The 20,420-nt window shown below is 48.2% G+C and overlaps 1 protein-coding gene across 1 annotated transcript; it reads left to right on the plus strand.

The window, feature by feature from the left end:
• The first annotated feature begins 6,263 nt into the window (after positions 1 to 6,263).
• On the plus strand, positions 6,264 to 12,588 carry LOC119432688 (heparan sulfate glucosamine 3-O-sulfotransferase 1-like). The gene is given in 4 exon segments (XM_049658355.1): positions 6,264 to 6,276; positions 11,517 to 12,478; positions 12,480 to 12,542; positions 12,544 to 12,588. Coding segments are annotated over 4 exon segments (1,083 nt in total).
• Positions 12,589 to 20,420: the final 7,832 nt, after the last annotated feature.

Here is a 20,420-nt window from a genome sequence, read left to right on the forward strand (position 1 = left end):
CCTCTCGCAGGCAATGACGCTCCGCCGCCGCGCAAGTAGCGAAACAGGTCGGAGGCGGCTGCATTGCTGGTACAGAGTGTGTCACTCCGACGGGAGGTTTCGAGCCATATGGGATCCATGACTGCGGGCCGGCAGAGAAATGAGTGCCGATTGATTGTGGCTGGGACGCACGGGTCATCAAAGCAGCCAGATTAATACGCTGCAGAATTTGGAGGAAGGCAGGGCAGCTGTCCGGGTTCGCGATGATTATTTTCTCTTGCACGTCCGGACGCAAGCCGCGCATTAGGTGCCGTAACCGATCGTCTTCCGTCATGGAAGGGTTAACTCTGGCGCACAGCTGCACAACGTCGTAATAATATTGCTCGGGGGACTCTGATGGCAACTGGGTCCGGTTTTGCAGTCGCAAATGGGCGATTTCAACTGTGTAACGACTTGTAAACGACGTTTTTAGTAGAGTCGCCCACTCTTCCCATGAATTAGGGGCACCCGTTAAAATTTGAGTGGTGTGCCACTTTTTTGCGTCCCCGTCCAATGCCAGATACAAAAATTTAACTCTTGTCGCTTGATCCCAGTTGTTTAGTGAGGCTACATATTCGTAGCAGAGCAGCCACTCGACAATTGATTCTTCTGGCGTGCCTCTAAAGACTGGCGGTCCGACGAAAGGGTCAACTTGAGGGGCGGACATGGTAGTGATAAAAGTAGGGGCTTCGGTCATAGTAGAGCTCTCAGAGGTAGGTTCCTGAGGTTTGTTACCACGGCCCATGATATTAGAGCGTGGATTTCGCTACCCAGCAACCTCCACCACTTTGTAGCGAAGTGACGCAGCAGTTAGTTGTTGGACGCATCAGCTCACCAGGGAGACGACGATGAAGGGGGATGAGCTCTGGCAGCGGCAGGTGCAGATCGGCAGGTACGACGACAACAAGAAGTAACATTTGAAGAGACTAGATTTATTTAAATTGGCATTAACTTGGTTCCTTACAACTGTACACACATATATCTTATAAATGCAACGATGTCATACCGATCGTCGACGGCCTGCCTGACCGGCCTGGTCTCCCGTGGTGAAGTGGCGCCGTGGGCTGCTGTGTCCTTGCTCTCTCCAAAATGACCCAAAACCCCTTCCTTAAATGTGGTTCCACAGCATCCACGGGGCCCGCGGACCCGTGGGAGACGCAAGCCTCTATTCGTCAATCAGGCAAGCCGTCGTGCTCCAATAGGGGACAGAGTTTTGGGGACCACGCAGACATGGTCGCAACAATAGACCGTGAACTGGCATGACCTTTCCCCCCCAGTACAGCCGCGCGCGGAGCGACCGCGCTTTACACGTGCACAAACCCGTTTCGGTATTCCTCAAGGTCGGGCGCGGCATACGTTCTTCGCGACAATATATATATATGAACGACAAGAAAAGAAACCGAGGTGCCATATATTTATTAGTCATATCATATAGTTCTTGTAGATGAACATAAATACCCCAGAACGTGGATGGCAAGACGTTGCCGCGCTAGCTCAGTTGGTAAGGGCATCGCCCGCGTAATGCGAAGACGTGAGTTTGTATCCCACCTGCGGCCAGTTGTTTTCAGAGCGCAGCTCTTAGGCGCCCACTTCTGCGGCGAGCGTCGGCGTCGTCCCTCGGCGTCCTCGTAACCGAGCGAACGAGCACAGCGAAGGATGAAAGCGAACGCGGATGAAAGACGGCGATAGCGAAGAGAGCGCGAGGCGGAAAGCGGAGGAGGAGGGCATGGCGAAAGCGTGAAAAGAAAAGCGTAGTGCCGCGCAAGACTTGCTCTGCGGCGACGATAGCTACGAGATGGTGCCAGAGTAGCGCGCGCGTCTTCTGTTCCCCAACTGCATGAACGGAAGGGCGGCTGCTGTGAATCGCACCCACGTGTCACTCACGCGCTGCCTCCCGCGATCTCCCGATTAGTAAGGCAGTGGCGCCACACTTCACCCCGTTTGCAACGGGGCCGCACGAGACAGCTTGTCCACGCCAGCCGATATATCGCGAAATGAAAACACGTATACAGATGCGCTCAAATTTCGCATTAGCTAGGGAGTATCGTAATCGCCGGCGAATTTTTTCGTCCACCTTCATTTCCATTTATTTATCATTTCTTTAATTCAATTATGAACTACAATTCCCCCTATGCTGTCCGTGGCGCGATTGTTTGTTGACTTATGACTATATATATATATATATATATATATATATATATATATATATATATATATATATGAAAATCAGAAGCACAACTTCGCGGTTATCATAGGTTTATTATTATTATTTAAGGGTGGCGCAATAGTAATATTAGATAAGGTCGACTACCTGAAAGAAGGATATCGACAATTAGAAAATAAGGACTTCTATACGGAACTCACAGAGGACCCCACTAAATTGTTCGAATCAGAAATATGCCGCGAATTAAATTCACTGCACAAGGAGGGGAAAATATCTAGAGATATGCTTAAAGCAATGCTGCCGATTCAGCCAGCCCCTGGTCGTTTTTATTTGCTACCCAAAATCCACAAAACTAACCACCCCGGTCGCCCTATTGTCTCAAGCAACGGCACGGTAACAGAAAGAATTTCAAGTGCCTTAGACTTCATAATTAAGGACATAGTCCCGACCATTCCATCTTACATTCAGGACACCAACCAATTTCTTCGCACAATAACTGGACTAGAGATCCCCGAAGAAAGCTTCCTGGTGACAATGGATGTAGTATCCCTATACACAAACATACCACAAGCAGAGGGCATTGGCGCGACAGTCAACGCTTACATAAACGCAAACACGCCTGTAAGTCTAGACGAGGACACGCTGTCAACGCTACTGCGGTTAGTACTAGGATACAATAACTTTGAATTTGACGAGAAACACTTCCTCCAGATAAGCGGAACGGCAATGGGCACGAAGATGGCTCCTAATTATGCGAATATTTTTATGGCATCACTTGAAGAACCTTTTCTTGCGGCCAGACCTTTGAAGCCGCTCATCTACAAAAGGTTCTTAGACGACATATTCTTTATTTGGCACCACGACGAAGAAAGTCTCCTTAAATTTGTAGCAGATTTTAATTCAGTTCATCCGTCAATCGCTTTCACTTACAGCTATTCTAAATCAGCTGTAAACTTTCTTGATGTCACGGTAGAAATTAAAGATAATCGCATATTCACAACCTTATATAAAAAGCCAACAGACCGCCACCAATATCTTCATTTCAAAAGTAGCCATCCACAACATTGCAAGAAAGCCATCCCGTATTCACAGGCCCACCGATACCGCCGCATCTGCTCTGACGAGAAAGACTTCCAATGTCATGCAAAAGAACTCAGAACGGCCCTGGTGGCGAAGCACTACCCGGAACGTATTGTTGATGATGCTATAAGCCGAGCACAAGCCTTAGACAGAAATGAAATTTTGACTGGCTCAAAGCCCCGCCATCCGAAAAACCAAACCAACCTTATCCTCACCTACTCATCTACATTACCGCACGTGAACAACATCCTAGCCAAACACTTTAATATCATTCAGCAGAGCACACGTTTGTCTTCAATTTTCACAGAGCCACCCCGAGTTGTCTATCGCCGGGGAAGAAATCTAAGAGATATCCTCGTCAGAGCTAGGACAACCACGGTTCAAAACATAGAATCAGGCTGCAGACCTTGTGGTAAACCCCGCTGCAAGGTCTGTAAGCACATGACTTCAACCTGTCTTGCTAAGGCTACTTCCTCTGATTTCGCATTCAAAATTAAGGAACCTCTAAATTGTGACAGCAGCAATGTGATCTACATGCTCCATTGTGAAGTCTGCGACCAACAGTATATAGGCCAGACTGGAACCGCGTTCAGACTCCGTCTAAACAACCACAGAGCTCACACCCGCGCACTACCACATCTCCCATTCTCAAACATATCAGTCTGCCTGAGCATTCATTTGATAAAATACGTGTCACTCTTCTCCAGTCAGGCTTCCGCTCTTCTCGTGAACGGGAACAAAGAGAGTCATATTTTATCCACAAATTTAGAACAATCACGCACGGCATAAATGAACACATGGGAAACCTCTCGTTTCTTTGTCCATAAGTTAAATTAGCTAAAATCAGAACTTAATCCCCGCATAGGCAAGCCGAACACGTGTGTGATGTCGAAAGAATGCCCACTACCAGCAGTGGGGGAGCGGACCGAACCACCCACATTATTGTGCCTTGCTTTTTAATTTCATGCTTATTTTGCCACGCTGTTACTATTATATTTGCAGGTTATTTCTTCTTGTTTCGTGTTTCTCGTGTTTTGCCCTTGCTTTTCAATTTCAACTTCATGCTGATTTCGCCAGGCTGTTACTGTCATATTTGCAGGCTGCTTCTTCGTATTTCGTGTTTTCTCGTGTTTTGCCCTTGCTTTTCAATTTCATGCTGATTTCGCCACGCTGTTACTACATTGCAGGTTATTTCTTCTGCTTTCGTGTTTCTCGTCTTTCGACCTTACTTCGTCTGGCACGACCAGGTCTTGGTGTCTTTCCTTAACTCTCTTTCCTTTAACTCTCCCCCCCTTTATTTTTTTTTTTTTTTCATGCTCAACTTAACATGACAGGCGTGTCCGCCAATTGTGCATGTGTAAGACGCTTACAGCTGAACAGCTACCTTGCCCTAAGCTTCGTCTGCACGACCAGGTCTTGGTGTCTTTCCTTTAACTCTCTCTCTCTCTCTCTCTCTCTCTCTTTTTTTAAACATGACAGGCGTGTCCGTCAATTGTGCATGTGAAACACGCTTAACAGCGACCTTGACCTTTGCTTTGTCTGGCACGGACCAGGTCTTGGTGTCTTCCTTTAACTCTCCCTCCCTCCCCCCTTTTTTTTTTGCATGTTCAACTTAACATACAGGCGTGTCCGTCAATTGTGCATGTGAAACACGCTTAACAGCGACCTTGCCCTCTGCTTTGTCTGGCACGACCAGGTCTTGGGTCTTTCCTTTAACTCTCCATTTTTTTTTTTTTTTTTTTTTTTTTGCATGTTCAACTTTGTCATATATCTCTCTATCTCTCCTTTCTCACCTTTTTTTGGCGCCTTCTTTCTCTGCCTGAAGATATAAAAAGACTGTTGCAAGATTTTCCTGTATCCCTTGAAAAAGGTCGGTCCACCGACCGAAACTGTTGGGAAAATATTAAACCTAAGATAACCGCGAAGTTGTGCTTCTGACTTTCCTAAATACGCTTGGCCCATTGAAAAATCCAGTTACTTCTACAGCAATGGCTGCCAACTACTCCACTTCCAAGCGGTTATCTCTTCGCTTTCCTCGCATTCCGATAAGTTGTGCCATAATCGGAGACTCGACCATCAAGTACGTCCACGAGAACTTCAACCCCGTCGAACCTGGAACACCAGGTTTCGTGTGCTACAGCGGCGCAAGGTTCCGCGATGTCCAGGTCTCCTTCAGCATGTGGCACCAACAGTGCCGAAACTGGTGCTCCATGTGGGAACCATAGACATTGCGGATAATGGAGCGACGCAAGCCCTGGAGGAGCTGACACAACTCGTGAAGAATATTCGCCAACAACGACCACAAGCAGAGATCTGCCTGAGCCTGCCACTGCCTCGAGCCCTCAACCGCCGCCGCCACGGAGCGAACAAGCGGTTCGTCCACTGGTTCAACAGAGAAGCGTCCCGATATGTGAACCAGGTGCGCCGCCTCTGCCACCGAAGAGAGCTGGGACGCGGGGTCTTCTATCTAGACCACGTCTTCCAAGAGATGCCGCCTTGGAGGGTCCTGGCCGCAGACGGTCTCCATCCCAGCTTTGAAGGCGTGGCGATGCTGGCGCTTCATTACAGACGCCTGCTGACCACCAAGACAAGCCGCTGGCATCCACGCCAGCAGACTCTACCGCCAGCCGGCATGGCGACCACCGCGAGTTCCGGCACTCCACAGCGTGCCACAAATGTCGACTCGTCGCGCACACCACCACCCCAGGCCCAGAAGTCCACCACCCCTCCAGGACCGCCTCAGATGGCCTACAACCTGCGAAGCTTTGCGGACGTCACTCGGCGACCGACGCAGCCACGGCAGAACTGACAATTTCAGGGTTCAGGTACGGTCCGCTCCCCTAAACCACGGTCACGTGCATTTCAGCAAATCAGGAAAACGATTGAGAACGCGTAAAGTACAATCTTCACAGCACGACGCTTAAGTCATATGCAGCTTCTAATTTGGTACCAAAAGGCTTGTGTCTAAAGCTAAATCCGGCAATGACAACACTAGATCGGCATGAGCGGGCACAGTGGGACAAAACACTCCATGAAGCGTCGCTTAATCTCATGAAAATAATTATTGACCACAGTGAACGCAAATCTCACGAACTTGAACAAGCTGAACACTCACTGAAATGCAAATCAGATCTCAGCGAAATAGAGGGAAACGACCTAGTTGAGTATGAAAATAGGAAAATAGGGGAGACAAAAGAGCGTAAGCGTCGGAAGTTAGAGCGGGATGGCATACCTCAGACGATTTCCATCAGCGCGAACGTCCCTGCGACCACCACAAGTAATAACAGCGTAGAGACAACGGTAGTTAACCTTTCATCTGCCCAGTTAACGGCCTCCGAAATTAGTCTTCTTGCTAAAGGCCTTACATTCTGTCCGGCAAGCGGTAAATTTAATGAGTTTCAGTTTTATCAGGATTTGGATAATTTTGCCAGAAATCTTCGCTTGCGGGAATATTTTCATGATAAACCCAGCCGAACAGCATTCCCCGGAGCATCAGGAACAAATTGGTCACCACCAGATCAGAGGGACAGATATTTGGAAATGTATATATCCGCCGTCCAAAAAGATATCATGGGAGCATGCTCAAAAGTGAAACCCTTTCGACAAAACTTGTCGTACGAAGAGCGCAAATCGTTGGACTCACTGAGCCGTCGATCAGATGTTGTAATTAAACCTGCGGATAAGGGTGGCGCAATAGTAATATTGGATAAGGTCGACTACCTGAAAGAAGGATATCGACAATTAGAAAATAAGGAATTCTATACGGAACTCACAGAGGACCCCACTAAATTGTTCGAATCAGAAATATGCCGCGAATTAAATTCACTGCACAAGGAGGGGAAAATATCTAAAGATATGCTTAAAGCAATGCTGCCGATTCAGCCAGCCCCTGGTCGTTTTTATTTGCTACCCAAAATCCACAAAACTAACCACCCCGGTCGCCCTATTGTCTCAAGCAACGGCACGGTAACAGAAAGAATTTCAAGTGCCTTAGACTTCATAATTAAGGACATAGTCCCGACCATTCCATCTTACATTCAGGACACCAACCAATTTCTTCGCACAATAACTGGACTAGAGATCCCCGAAGAAAGCTTCCTGGTGACAATGGATGTAATATCCCTATACACAAACATACCACAAGCAGAGGGCATTGGCGCGACAGTCAACGCTTACATGAACGCAAACACGCCTGTAAGTCTAGACGAGGACACGCTGTCAACGCTACTGCGGTTAGTACTAGGATACAATAACTTTGAATTTGACGAGAAACACTTCCTCCAGATAAGCGGAACGGCAATGCGAATATTTTTATGGCATCACTTGAAGAACCTTTTCTTGCGGCCAGACCTTTGAAGCCGCTCATCTACAAAAGGTTCTTAGACGACATATTCTTTATTTGGCACCACGACGAAGAAAGTCTCCTTAAATTTGTAGCAGATTTTAATTCAGTTCATCCGTCAATCGCTTTCACTTACAGCTATTCTAAATCAGCTGTAAACTTTCTTGATGTCACGGTACAAATTAAAGATAATCGCATATTCACAACCTTATATAAAAAGCCAACAGACCGCCACCAATATCTTCATTTCAAAAGTAGCCATCCACAACATTGCAAGAAAGCCATCCCGTATTCACAGGCCCACCGATACCGCCGCATCTGCTCTGACGAGAAAGACTTCCAATGTCATGCAAAGGAACTCAGAACGGCCCTGGTGGCGAAGCACTACCCGGAACGTATTGTTGATGATGCTATAAGCCGAGCACAAGCCTTAGACAGAAATGAAATTTTGACTGGCTCAAAGCCCCGCCATCCGAAAAACCAAACCAACCTTATCCTCACCTACTCATCTACATTACCGCACGTGAACAACATCCTAGCCAAACACTTTAATATCATTCAGCAGAGCACACGTTTGTCTTCAATTTTCACAGAGCCACCCCGAGTTGTCTATCGCCGGGGAAGAAATCTAAGAGATATCCTCGTCAGAGCTAGGACAACCACGGTTCAAAACATAGAATCAGGCTGCAGACCTTGTGGTAAACCCCGCTGCAAGGTCTGTAAGCACATGACTTCAACCTGTCTTGCTAAGGCTACTTCCTCTGATTTCGCATTCAAAATTAAGGAACCTCTAAATTGTGACAGCAGCAATGTGATCTACATGCTCCATTGTGAAGTCTGCGACCAACAGTATATAGGCCAGACTGGAACCGCGTTCAGACTCCGTCTAAACAACCACAGAGCTCACACCCGCGCACTACCACATCTCCCATTCTCAAAGCATATCAGTCTGCCTGAGCATTCATTTGATAAAATACGTGTCACTCTTCTCCAGTCAGGCTTCCGCTCTTCTCGTGAACGGGAACAAAGAGAGTCATATTTTATCCACAAATTTAGAACAATCACGCACGGCATAAATGAACACATGGGAAACCTCTCGTTTCTTTGTCCATAAGTTAAATTAGCTAAAATCAGAACTTAATCCCCGCATGGGCAAGCCGAACACGTGTGTGATGTCGAAAGAATGCCCACTACCGCAGTGGGGGAGCGGACCGAACCACCCACATTATTGTGCCTTGCTTTTTAATTTCATGCTTATTTTGCCACGCTGTTACTATTATATTTGCAGGTTATTTCTTCTTGTTTCGTGTTTCTCGTGTTTTGCCCTTGCTTTTCAATTTCAACTTCATGCTGATTTCGCCAGGCTGTTACTGTCATATTTGCAGGCTGATTCTTCGTATTTCGTGTTTTTCGTGTTTTGCCCTTGCTTTTCAATTTCATGCTGATTTCGCCACGCTGTTACTACATTTGCAGGTTATTTCTTCTTCTTTCGTGTTTCTCGTCTTTCGCCCTTTACTTTGTCTGGCACGACCAGGTCTTGGTGTCTTTCCTTTAACTCTCTTTCTTTTAACTCTCCCTCTTTTTTTTTTTTTTTTTTTTTCTTTTTTTTTTTTTTTTTCTTTTTTTTTTTTTTTTTCATGCTCAACTTAACATGACAGGCGTGTCTGCCAATTGTGCATGTGTAAGACGCTTACCAGCGACCTTGCCCTAAGCTTCGTCTGGCACGACCAGGTCTTGGTGTCTTTCCTTTAACTCTCTCTCTCTCTCTCTCCTTTTTTTAACATGACAGGCGTGTCCATCAATTGTGCATGTGAAACACGCTTAACAGCGACCTTGCCCTTTGCTTTGTCAGGCAGGACCAGGTCTTGGTGTCTTACCTTTAACTCTCCCTCCCTCCCTCCCTTTTTTTTTTTTTTTGCATGTTCAACTTAACTTGACAGGCGTGTCCGTCAATTGTGCATGTGAAACACGCTTAACAGCGACCTTGCCCTCTGCTTTGTCTGGCACGACCAGGTCTTGGGGTCTTTCCTTTAACTCTCCATTTTTTTTTTTTTTTTTTTTTTTTTTTTTTTTTTGCATGTTCAACTTTGTCATATATCTCTCTATCTCTCCTTTCTCACCTTTTTTTGGCGCCTTCTTTCTCTGCCTGAAGATATAAAAAGACTGTTGCAAGATTTTCCTGTATCCCTTGAAAAAGGTCGGTCCACCGACCGAAACTGTTGGGAAAATATTAAACCTAAGATAACCGCGAAGTTGTGCTTCTGACTTTCCTAAATACGCTTGGCCCATTGAAAAATCCAGTTACTACTATATATATATATATATATATATATTTACATACAAACATACATACATACATACATACATACATACATACATACATACATACATACATACATACATCGACCCTCATAAGCCACTGTGCAGTTTATACACGTTTAACTCCACAATTCTTTAAAATTATTCCTGAAAATCTTTCCGCGTAGCGTGGGCACGTAATATTTTGCCCCGCTGCTATCGCGGCAGATTTGTATCAAAAAACAGTTTGTTTCAGCCTGCATATGGCGCGCTTATCCACACGTCAAAATGGACCCGCAGATGGCAGTCAGAGCCACGCTGATGATGCTTCGGGATTACGTTTCAGATTGTTGTCGACACCAGCGATCCGAGTCTATTTCGTACGTCAAAAGCAAACTTGGCGTTCCTGGACGGCCTAGGGTTAGGGGCGTAGCCATGAGGGGAGGGGGGGGGGGGGGAGGAGTTGGAGGGCACACCAGGAACGTGCCCCTCCCCCCTCGAAAAAAGTTCCTGGCTACCCCACCGCCTGTGATTTTTTATACAGACATTTGGTCAGGAGCGCGCGTGCGTGACGAAAAGATGCGCGGGAACCTATATACATTTCAGTTCATCAATCAATCAATCAATCAATCAATCAATCAAAAGTGAGCTTTAGACAACTGAACATGCGAAATAGTTGTACCTACAGCCTACACGCCAGTACCTGATCCGAGAATTGCACTTAGGTCGACCACCTATATGCCTACAAATTCCCTCGATTGCGCTTCCCAGCGATTCAAAAACGACCATTCGGAACTGCACAAGAGGACTCATAGCACCCCAAGCACAAAAAATACTCTCCGGCACTCCCGCCTCAAGGCAACGCCGCGTACAGATCATCTGGGCCCCTGGTCATTCGGGTCTGGCTGGAAACGAAGCCGCCCACGATGCCGCCCGAGCTCTCGCACACCAGGCGCATCATCCGACTCCTGCGTCTTCCGATCCTGACGAGCCCCCTGTTCTGCATCATGGTCACGCGCGCGACCGAATGGTCACATTCAGAGAAATCCTCCTCCACTACTGTAGAGAGCGGTTACGCTACCCCCTAGCCCACAAAACACTGAATAAATCGCAAACCACCACTTGGCGACTACTTCAGACGCGAACTTTCCCAAACCCCGTGCTATACCACCGCATTTACCCCGCTGCGTACGTACTCCCCACTCTGCAAAGCCTGCGAGGCCCACGCTGACCTCGATCACATCATCTGGGCATGTCCGAAAGCTACACCCACCAACACCCACCGCACTAACACTACACGCATCATAACTACGGCCGAGCAGTGGGAGACTTTGCTGCTCAGCTTGGACCCAGAAGAGCAGCTCTGGGCCGTCCGGATGGCCGAAGACGCCGCCAGAAAGCAAGGACTGGCCGCCGTCTGAGGAAGGGGAGGCCTGGGGGTTAGTCTCCCAACTCCCGCCGCCCCCAGACCCCATCATGGATACAATAAAGTTTGATCTCTCTCTCTCTCTCTCCCGTCGGCTGAAACCCGTTCCGTTATTCTATAGTAGACCATCATTACATGTATATCAGTTCTTCACTTCATATTTAATGCAGCCCTAATTTAAATTGTAGAATACCATGCATCATCGTTACCGCGTATTTCTGTCAAGTCCACCTGCCCAAATGACGACGGGTACTTGCAGGCCGAGTCGTCCTCGAACCGGCCGCGGCTGCTGGCGCTGTGCGTGGCCGTTGCCTGCGGCACCTGCTTCCTGGCGGCGCAGCTGCTCGTGCCGCCGACTCCGCCGCCGCCCGCGACAACGGCCGAGCGGCAGCTCTACGCCGCCGCTGCACCGCCGCCCTCCCCTGCAGCAGCGCCGGCGGCGGCGGCGACCGATTCAGACTTGCGGCGGCGCCTGCCGCAGTGCGTCATCATTGGCGCCCGCAAGTGCGGCACGCGGGCGCTCCTCGAGTTCCTGGCGCTGCACCCGTCCGTGCAGAAGGCGCCCGACGAGGTACACTTTTTCGACGACGACGAGCGGTACGCCCTGGGCCTGGACTGGTACCGGCGCCGGATGCCGGCGTCGCGCGCCGACCAGCTCACCGTGGAGAAGTCGCCTGCGTACTTCGTCACCGAGGCGGCGCCCGGTCGCGTCTGGGCCATGAACGCCTCGCTGCTCCTGCTGCTCATAGTGCGGGACCCCGTGGTGCGCCTAGTATCCGACTACGCCCAGCTGGCCGCCAACCGGCGCCAGCTGCAGCGCGAGGACGCGCCGCCCTTCGAGCAGCTCATCCTGCTCCCCGACGGCGCCGTGAACGCCGAGTATCGGCCCGTGCGCACCAGCATGTACGCGGTGCACGTGCGCCGGTGGCTGTCGCACTTCCCGCGCCGCCAGCTCCACGTCGTCGACGGCGACCGGCTGGTGCGCGACCCGCTGCGGGAGCTGCGCCGCGTCGAGGCCTTCCTGGGCCTGCCGGCGCTCATCCCGAGCGGCGCGCTGTACTTCAACCGCACCAAGGGCTTCTACTGCCTGCGGCCACGGCCCAACGACACCGCGGGCCGCTGCCTCAACGACAGCAAGGGCCGCCGGCACCCCCACGTGCCGGGGGCCCGTAGTCAGTCGGCTGCGCCAATTCTTCGCGCCCTTCAACCGGGAGTTTCTACCACCTCATGGGCAGGGACTTTGGCTGGCCCGAACAGTAGCGCCGCAGGTGCATGGGTCGACCCGTTCATTCTCATATACGAAAAAGGGGAGGATGCTTACGTCCTGTTCCTTTGGATAAGAAAGCCAGAACTGTCAGCTCATCCCGAAGAGGAGAGCATGCAATGATGCTGTCTTTATGGCGACTGGAGTAGTCCCGACACTGTTGAAGGGAACTTTAGCGAGATGTTTGGCGCCCCTTATTACGAGGTCGAGAGGGAAGGCCGCTCCTTGCCAGGACTGTAGTTAACGGCGAGGCCTCTGAAACTCGTCTTGCTGCTAGAGGCACCTTGGCATTTTGCCCTAGTGAGAGTCAGTTCATTGTCAGTCTATACATTTACAAAGTTCGCTCACGTCTCTTAGAACAGTAGCTGTGGTTTATGTTTGAGGTGATGTACGCAGAAAGTGCCTCCTCCTCCTTGCGCTTCACCATTGAGCAGTGAGGCTCCGAGTGCATTCAAAACAGCGCGCGATCGAAGCGTTAATCAGTGCTGGGAGGAGAGAAGCACTGTTGCTCGCTTCGGCGAGCGCGACGCATATCTGGGTGCTTTCTCGGCGGCACGGATTAGAGCAGGCTCACAAGGGGTCGCTGACACAACCTTATGTTAATTGACACGTGGGAGCGAAATCTGTTCCATTCCGCAGTAAGAGGATGCGGTGTTCCGAATCAACGCGACCGCTTTCTCATGACCGTAATCTAAAGGTTATGCCTCCGCATTAAATCGTATTGATCCTAGAAAGTCGACGGAGCGGGACGGAGCTTTTCGTTGATACATCGCTGGCTCACGGAAGTGCTGCCGAATTCAGGACATTTCATTGCTCTCCTGCTTGAAAATACTTCGGAGGACGTTTCACACGTCGGCATTCTTTGCTCTTGAACGCAGTGCCAGGCTACCGGATGCGTACGGCATGTCAGTGATGACCAGACTCCGTTTTAGCACTTGCTTGATGAGCACAAAGTCATGGAGTGGACAGAATTGAAAGTTGGTTTAGTTGCTAGAGGCTTACAATTGTGACCAACGTGCCAGAAGACGAAGCCAAAAAGGCAAACGAACGCCTTTTCCTTTTTTTTTTTTTTTTTTCGTTTTGTCTTCGTATTTCTGTGCGTTGGCCGTAACTGTAAACTGTGGCCATGAAAGATATAGATGGATCACATTTTTTTTTTCTTATGGAGCGCTACGTTTTGCTTGTTCCTTTGAGACCAGGGTATCGGCGCGGGTTCTCCGAGTTGCAGCATGTGCGTTTATTTCGTTCATTTGAGTGTCACGTGACCTTAGACAACCTATTTAGTACGGGTTTGGGTGGATCCTGCCTTGTGCCGTAGGGCATAGAATGGTGTCCTGCAGTGTCGAAGGTCGATGTGCGTCTGTATGAGGTTCCGAAAGTGACCACGGCAAATGTTTCAAGACAATCACATTTCTCCTACTTGCAGATGACAATCAATATCACCTGCGGTCTTTTTCTCAGACAAGTCTCCAATCGAACTTTGGTTCAGTTCCGGCGAGCCACTGTCATGCATTTTGAGGCGGAATGACAATCAACTCAAGGTCGCTGAAGACCACGTAGCATTTCATAGTACTGTGCCAGTATGTGCGACGACTCTTAAGCAACTGGAATCGTGAAACGTCTCACTTCGAACTCTCGCTTCGAAATCTTTGTTGCAGTTCACATTCACTCCACGTGGACCGATGTATTAGCCAGCGCGCTGAACGGCCCAAAATTGTGAAGCCATGCGGAATCGTTGACATATATAAGCTGCATGGTAATCCGTTGATAATTTCGGCGTCAGGACGCAAATGATTGGTCGTTCCCAGCTCACAAGTATACGGAACTTACCATGTAGCTCAGAAACTTTGATGCGGGAGTTGGCAGAGTTTGAAATCTGTTGTAGAAGTATAGTCTGTCTCGGAATAGTTGGTTCAAATATAACGCACTGCAAAGTATACAAGGGAGTAAACAAAGACTGCGCTCTGTCCTATTTTTCTTTCCTCCCTTCTTGTATATTGCGCAGTACGTTGCTTGTCGAGTTTGAAATCCGAGTAACGCAATCATCGCGGATGAACGGTTATGTGCGCGAATCGATTGACCTGATATGCGATAGTTTTTCCATACTTTGGTAGCTTTTCCCGAAGCTAGCCATACAGATTCCACTAGGTCCGAACGCCCTAAGGTTACAGTGGCCAATCAATATTGTTGACTTTTGTTTTCGTTTTGAAGCATGAACTTCGTTGGCTATTAGCAACGACGCAGCCATCAAGCGTCGCTTCTATCGCATTGGGAGCAAACCGTACACACTAAAAGTTATTGGGTTTTACGTGCCACAAACCACGATATAGTTATGAGGCACGCCGTAGTGGGGGGACTCCGGATTAATTTTGAACACCTGTGGTTCTTTAACGTGCACCCATACATACACGGACGTTCTTGCATTTCGCACCCATCGAAATGCGGCCGGGATGTGATCCCGCGACCTCGGCGTAGCAGCGCAACACCAAAGCCACCACGTCGTGTGCAGCTGAAGACTTTACGGGCCGAATTAGGAGCGGTGTTTCGCATTCCTGAGAGAGCTACGCGACTTACGTTTCCAAGCACGCCGACTACGAGCCTTTAACTGCGCTTTCCGAGACAATCACTTGCGCAAATATTACTACTTCTGCCAGGCTGTCGACAATCATTGTTTGCCTGTATACCGTGGCATTTTCTGAAACTCTTGATGCGTGTATGTCATGCATACTTTACACTCACATATAGGTCACTTTGCGGACATTCTCGAGACAATCATGAATCTCAGAAGGGTATGTGTTGTTATTATACATATATACACACATATATATATATTACATATCCTGTAGCATTTTGAGAGTTTCTTTGGGACATGTTGAAGGACGGCACACATCTTGCTGCATTTCCGAGACAATCATCCACTCTGTGAATATCTGCGGGAAGACAATCTGTGTTATCTATACAGCCCGTATACAGCGTTCTTGAGAGCCTTGAGAAGTGCTACATTTACACGCTGTACTTTTAACACCAAACTGGTGCAACACCTTGCCGCTTCGCACTTTTTGTCCTCGCATAGGTCGTTATCGCACTTCGGACAAACAGTGCTGATTTGGCTCAGCTAGGTGGCGCTGAGAACACTTTTCTCTTTCTTTTCTTTTTCTCGGGGGTTACCGGAAGGGGGGGGGGGGGGGGGTTGTTGAACCAGTAAGCCGAACTGTGTAATACTGGTTCTGCCTAAAAGCTACGAGCCAGTCTCTTGCACGCACCGATCGTTTGAAGTGACGTCATTAACGCAGGGCCATCATGTTGGTGCATCAAAACTAGGGCAATACTCCTTGAGTAATTTTACATGTTTTAGCTGCACCACATGTATGACGATAGATATCACTATTGTTGTGGACATGCCCCCCCCCCCCCCCCCCCCACCTCTTCAGAAAAAAATAAAGGCTAAATTTCCGGTTCTCCCTAAACCAGCACATTATAAGCTGCATCGCAAGCGCTTTGTAGGTCATATATAGCAGACACCGAATTGTTAAAAGCGCAGTCCATTCCTAATTCCTTAAGCTTTCCTTAATTCCTTAGAGCAGGCGTGCCCCAACTTTCTGCCTCGGGGAATCCCACCTGCCTTCCTAGTGTTCCCCCCCTCCCAAACATACCCACCGATATGCCCACGGCACAGCAATTAATGAGTCTATGCACAGCAATGAATCTTGAAGGCCGCTGCCACGATGGTCTTTCTCGCGAAGGCTACCGAAGTGCGGGTGTGGTGTTTTAATTGATAATTCAAACTGTTATGTAAAAAACTACCGGAATGGGGTCAGATTCCTTCTGGCCGCTGTCGGAACCGTAAGGTGCCGTTCGCGGAACCAAGTGTGGGAACCCCGGCTTTAGAGTATCACGCGTATTGTTTTCCTCTAGACTTCCCGCATTGCATGGTTGTCTGTAGGCTGTTAATATGCCTTACGAATATATATATATATATATATATATATATATATATATATATATATATATATATGCAACCACACCATGAAAATTTTACAAATTTACCTAATTTTATGTAACCCCTGTCAATAAATTTTAATCACGCAACACTTGTAATCGGCGTATCGCCACTTTATTATTATTATTATTATTATTATTATTATTATTATTATTATTATTATTATTATTATTATTATTATTATTATTATTATTATTATTCATAGAGCACAACCCCTCTCCTACCTTCCTGGTGCCGATTTCTATTTCGGCAAAAGGGAATTAACCCTTCATCCTTACGACATGCATCCACGACGTCACGTGCAAGCCGTCTAGGGCGCTCGAATTTCCTTCTTGTTTACTTCTTATCATTGTTGTAACTATTCCATCGAACAGGTGACAGCTGAAAAGCGTGTCCACACTGTCCTTCACTCAGCTGCAGCCGTGCACTGTGCCTCTCTGTTTTAATTTCGCCATTCATTTTAATGTTGTGCGTCGGTTCCTTCCTGCACGCTGCAACACTGCGCGTTCCTGGCATGAAAGCGCCGAGGGAAAAAAACAAGAACAAACAACAACAACAACAACTCGGGCACGAGGAGCGCGAGACATAGTACACTCAAAAGTTGTTCATTCAAGGGCACGGTGGTTGCGTGCGCGGATGGGCACACCGAAGAAAAGACTAATTTGTGCGGGCGTACCATGTATCGTTTGCCTTACAGGATATGTGTCGTGGCACCATTTGGATCGTTGACGTATACAACGCAGGCTTTTGTACGCGGGAAGACAATCACTGTTCGGCCTGTGTACAGTGCTGTGTACGTATATAGGCTGACTGTGTGCTCCCCTTCGTGGCGCAATAAAGAGCCAGCTCCCAGACTGGCACCACTAAGTGCCGCTTCTGGTTTCCTTTCACTAACGGTGCCGGCCGGTGCACTTTATTGCCCTCGTGCACAAGAGTATGTATACTCTACCACAGTACCTAGTGCTATGCGCACCTGAAGTCGAGTGGACCAATCACGGATAAACGTGATTGCGCATGCGCACGATGCAGGACATTGTCGCATTGGCGGAGGCATATGACGGAGGTGTTCAGATGCAGTCCATAATTCAAGTTCTGGAGACCATACAGCACTCAGACGAAGTACACATAAAAGAGCGACATGCACATTGTGCTGACTAGGACCGTATTAGTTTATTAAAAACGACAAATAAATGAAAAAAAGGGGGGTAATCTTCAGCAGACATATGTCGTGATAGATCAGTGCCTCCGTTTTGTGGTGGAAGCAGTACGTGACAGCCTGCTAACGCTCAACTCTCCCTTCGTGTGCACAAAAAGGCTTCAAATATTTGTTTAAGACATACTGGTGGGCTAGTTGGTTAATCATGATGCGTAACACAGTGAACAGCGCTCGTGTTTGTTCACTGTATTCACGCTCACGGTAATTTCGCACAATCTGATCTGACAGATTGCACTTATTACAATGCACGGTGAGATTACTACCTATCGAGCCCGTCAAATTAAGCCTTCAAATAATTTACGTGCTCCCTCAGGCGGTCGTTGTTACAACGACGAGTCTGGCCCACGTGATATCGGCCGCAGGACAGCGGAATCAAGTAGCACGGCCGCTCAAGTAGACAACTTTGCTTACGACATTCGACATACTTTTGAGCGTGGTCTTTCTGGCATGTATCGGTTTCTCTTTTTTTTCTTCTTGGATAACCAAACTACATAGATTATGCAGCTTGTAGGGAGCATTAAAGAGAATTAGTGATTTTGATGTCTCTTTAGCGCTCTAAGTTTTGCGAATAAGGTGCAAAGAACCACTGCCTACTTGCGAATTTTAAAATTCGCGCTGCGAAGTGTATTTCCATCATAATCCTGGCGTCGTCGATACGAGAAAGTGAAAACAAACTTTCAAATTGGAATAGCGCCACATTCAACGCCAGAAAGTGTTTTAACGAAAGTATAGCGATAATAAATTAGCTTTGCCACCCAGCTGTCTCGAGCGCCGCTTGTGCGACTTTGCGATTGGTCGGATTCACCGCGAACTCGTTTACCCGCCATTTTGAATGCAGCTTGTGGACCGGGTGCAGCCGTGATGTCGGAATCGGAAAGCGTGCCGGTTGAAAACAACGTGAAAAATGTAAGTGAAAAGTGCCGTGATACTTGTATGTGTAGCAGCTTTCGCTCGTTGGGCGCTATCATGTTGCGGGACGCACTGACAGAGTTCCGGAGCGGAAGCCGCACGGCCGGCGGCGCGCAGTTTACGCGATTCGCGCTAGGACTAGATCCCGTTAAAAACAATGGCAAAAGGAGCTGTGCGCGGGCAGCTTCCTTAGCCTAGCGCGTAGTTATCGTCCTTCGTCGCCTCGCCGTGCTGTGCCGCGCGATATGTTACCTGCGTTTCTGTTTGGAATTTGTCACTGAGCGATCGGATTATAAAGCGGCGTGCGGTCGCGGTCACTCAAAAGCGCTGCGGAGAAAAACGCGCTTCCATCAACCGCCTGTTGTCGGCATGATGCAGGTAGTGCGACGGCAGTGAGACTTCCGCGATTGTGTTCTGCGCTGTTTGCGCGTTTTCTGTCATGTGTAGACAGTCGTTTGCGACGTCATGTTAAAACGGCAGCACTCCGCAGTTGCTTGTTGCGCAAGCATCTTTTATTTGAACCGTCGCTGCTCTCACCCAGAACCGCACCGGTACAAGAATTTGTGATGTTACCACGTGTTGCCGGGAAAAAAAAAAAAAAAGTATAAGCGCAAATTTCACTGCAACTGTTTAATGCCCGTTTCTACGCACACGCATCTGCAATCGAGTAATGCGCAACTTTTGCTAAGTAGTTCTCGCTGTTTGCTGCGTGGAAAACGTGTGCCTTGTCAGAATAGTAAGAGAGCGGCGTTTAGGGACGCGAGTTCGCTAAAAGAAATAGCTTCGAGCACGCATAAAAGGCTGCGGACGTTACTGTTGGCAACGGTATGCTCCTTCAAATGCGAGCTGCGTGTTGAGCAACGCTCGCATTGCACTTTCTGTCATCCGGTTCAGTAAATCGACGTCAGATGGGCGGGGAGTGTTGATGTTTGTTTCCCGTGACCTCTGCCAATTGCATCTTTATTCATAGCTGAGCGCACTATGTGCTGCTGTTTTTTATTTCCGCTGCAAAGTTTCGTTCACAAGCTGACTGCAGAGGTTTTCTAATATAGTAGGGTTCCAAGGAAGTTATAAGAAAGCCATTGTTGTGTAGGAGTGTGCATGATTGTTACATACACGCCGAACGATGTTAATCAGCGTGTGGCACAAGCAGTGATGTATCAGAAACCTAGCTAGACTTTCTGATCTTGTGCTAATTTTACAGCTGTAGCGGTAGTGGAGGCTTCCATGGCTCAAACTGATATACATGTTGAATGTAACTGATATGACCTGTGGGCTAAAAATAATCGATCCTACCTTGCCTAGGTACGCGATCCTGGGTGCCTAGTGCACCAAGTAAGTGAGCATCTTGACTGCTAGCCAATGCCAGTGATGCAGGTTGTGCCTGAAGTCCTAAAATGCAGCTCGTGGCAGTGCTTCGTCAAGTGAAACTATTGTTACAACCAAGCACCTTTTCACGAAACTAAAGAGGGGGAGAAACACAGCTATACTCGGTTTCATGCATGACAGGCAACACTATGAAGCACATCTATCACTGTTCACATCTGCTACCAAAAAATTGCATCAACCATGAAAGAAAGCTATAGCATACATACAAGCTATAGCTATTCAATGTAAATTTCAGTTTCATACTTTTCATGTCCTAAAATATTATTTGGCAATAATCTAATGGCAATGAAGGTCTGATCCTACTGACCCAAACC

This window comes from Dermacentor silvarum, chromosome 11 (assembly GCF_013339745.2).
Source record: "Dermacentor silvarum isolate Dsil-2018 chromosome 11, BIME_Dsil_1.4, whole genome shotgun sequence".
Classification (NCBI taxonomy): Eukaryota; Metazoa; Arthropoda; class Arachnida; order Ixodida; family Ixodidae; genus Dermacentor; species Dermacentor silvarum.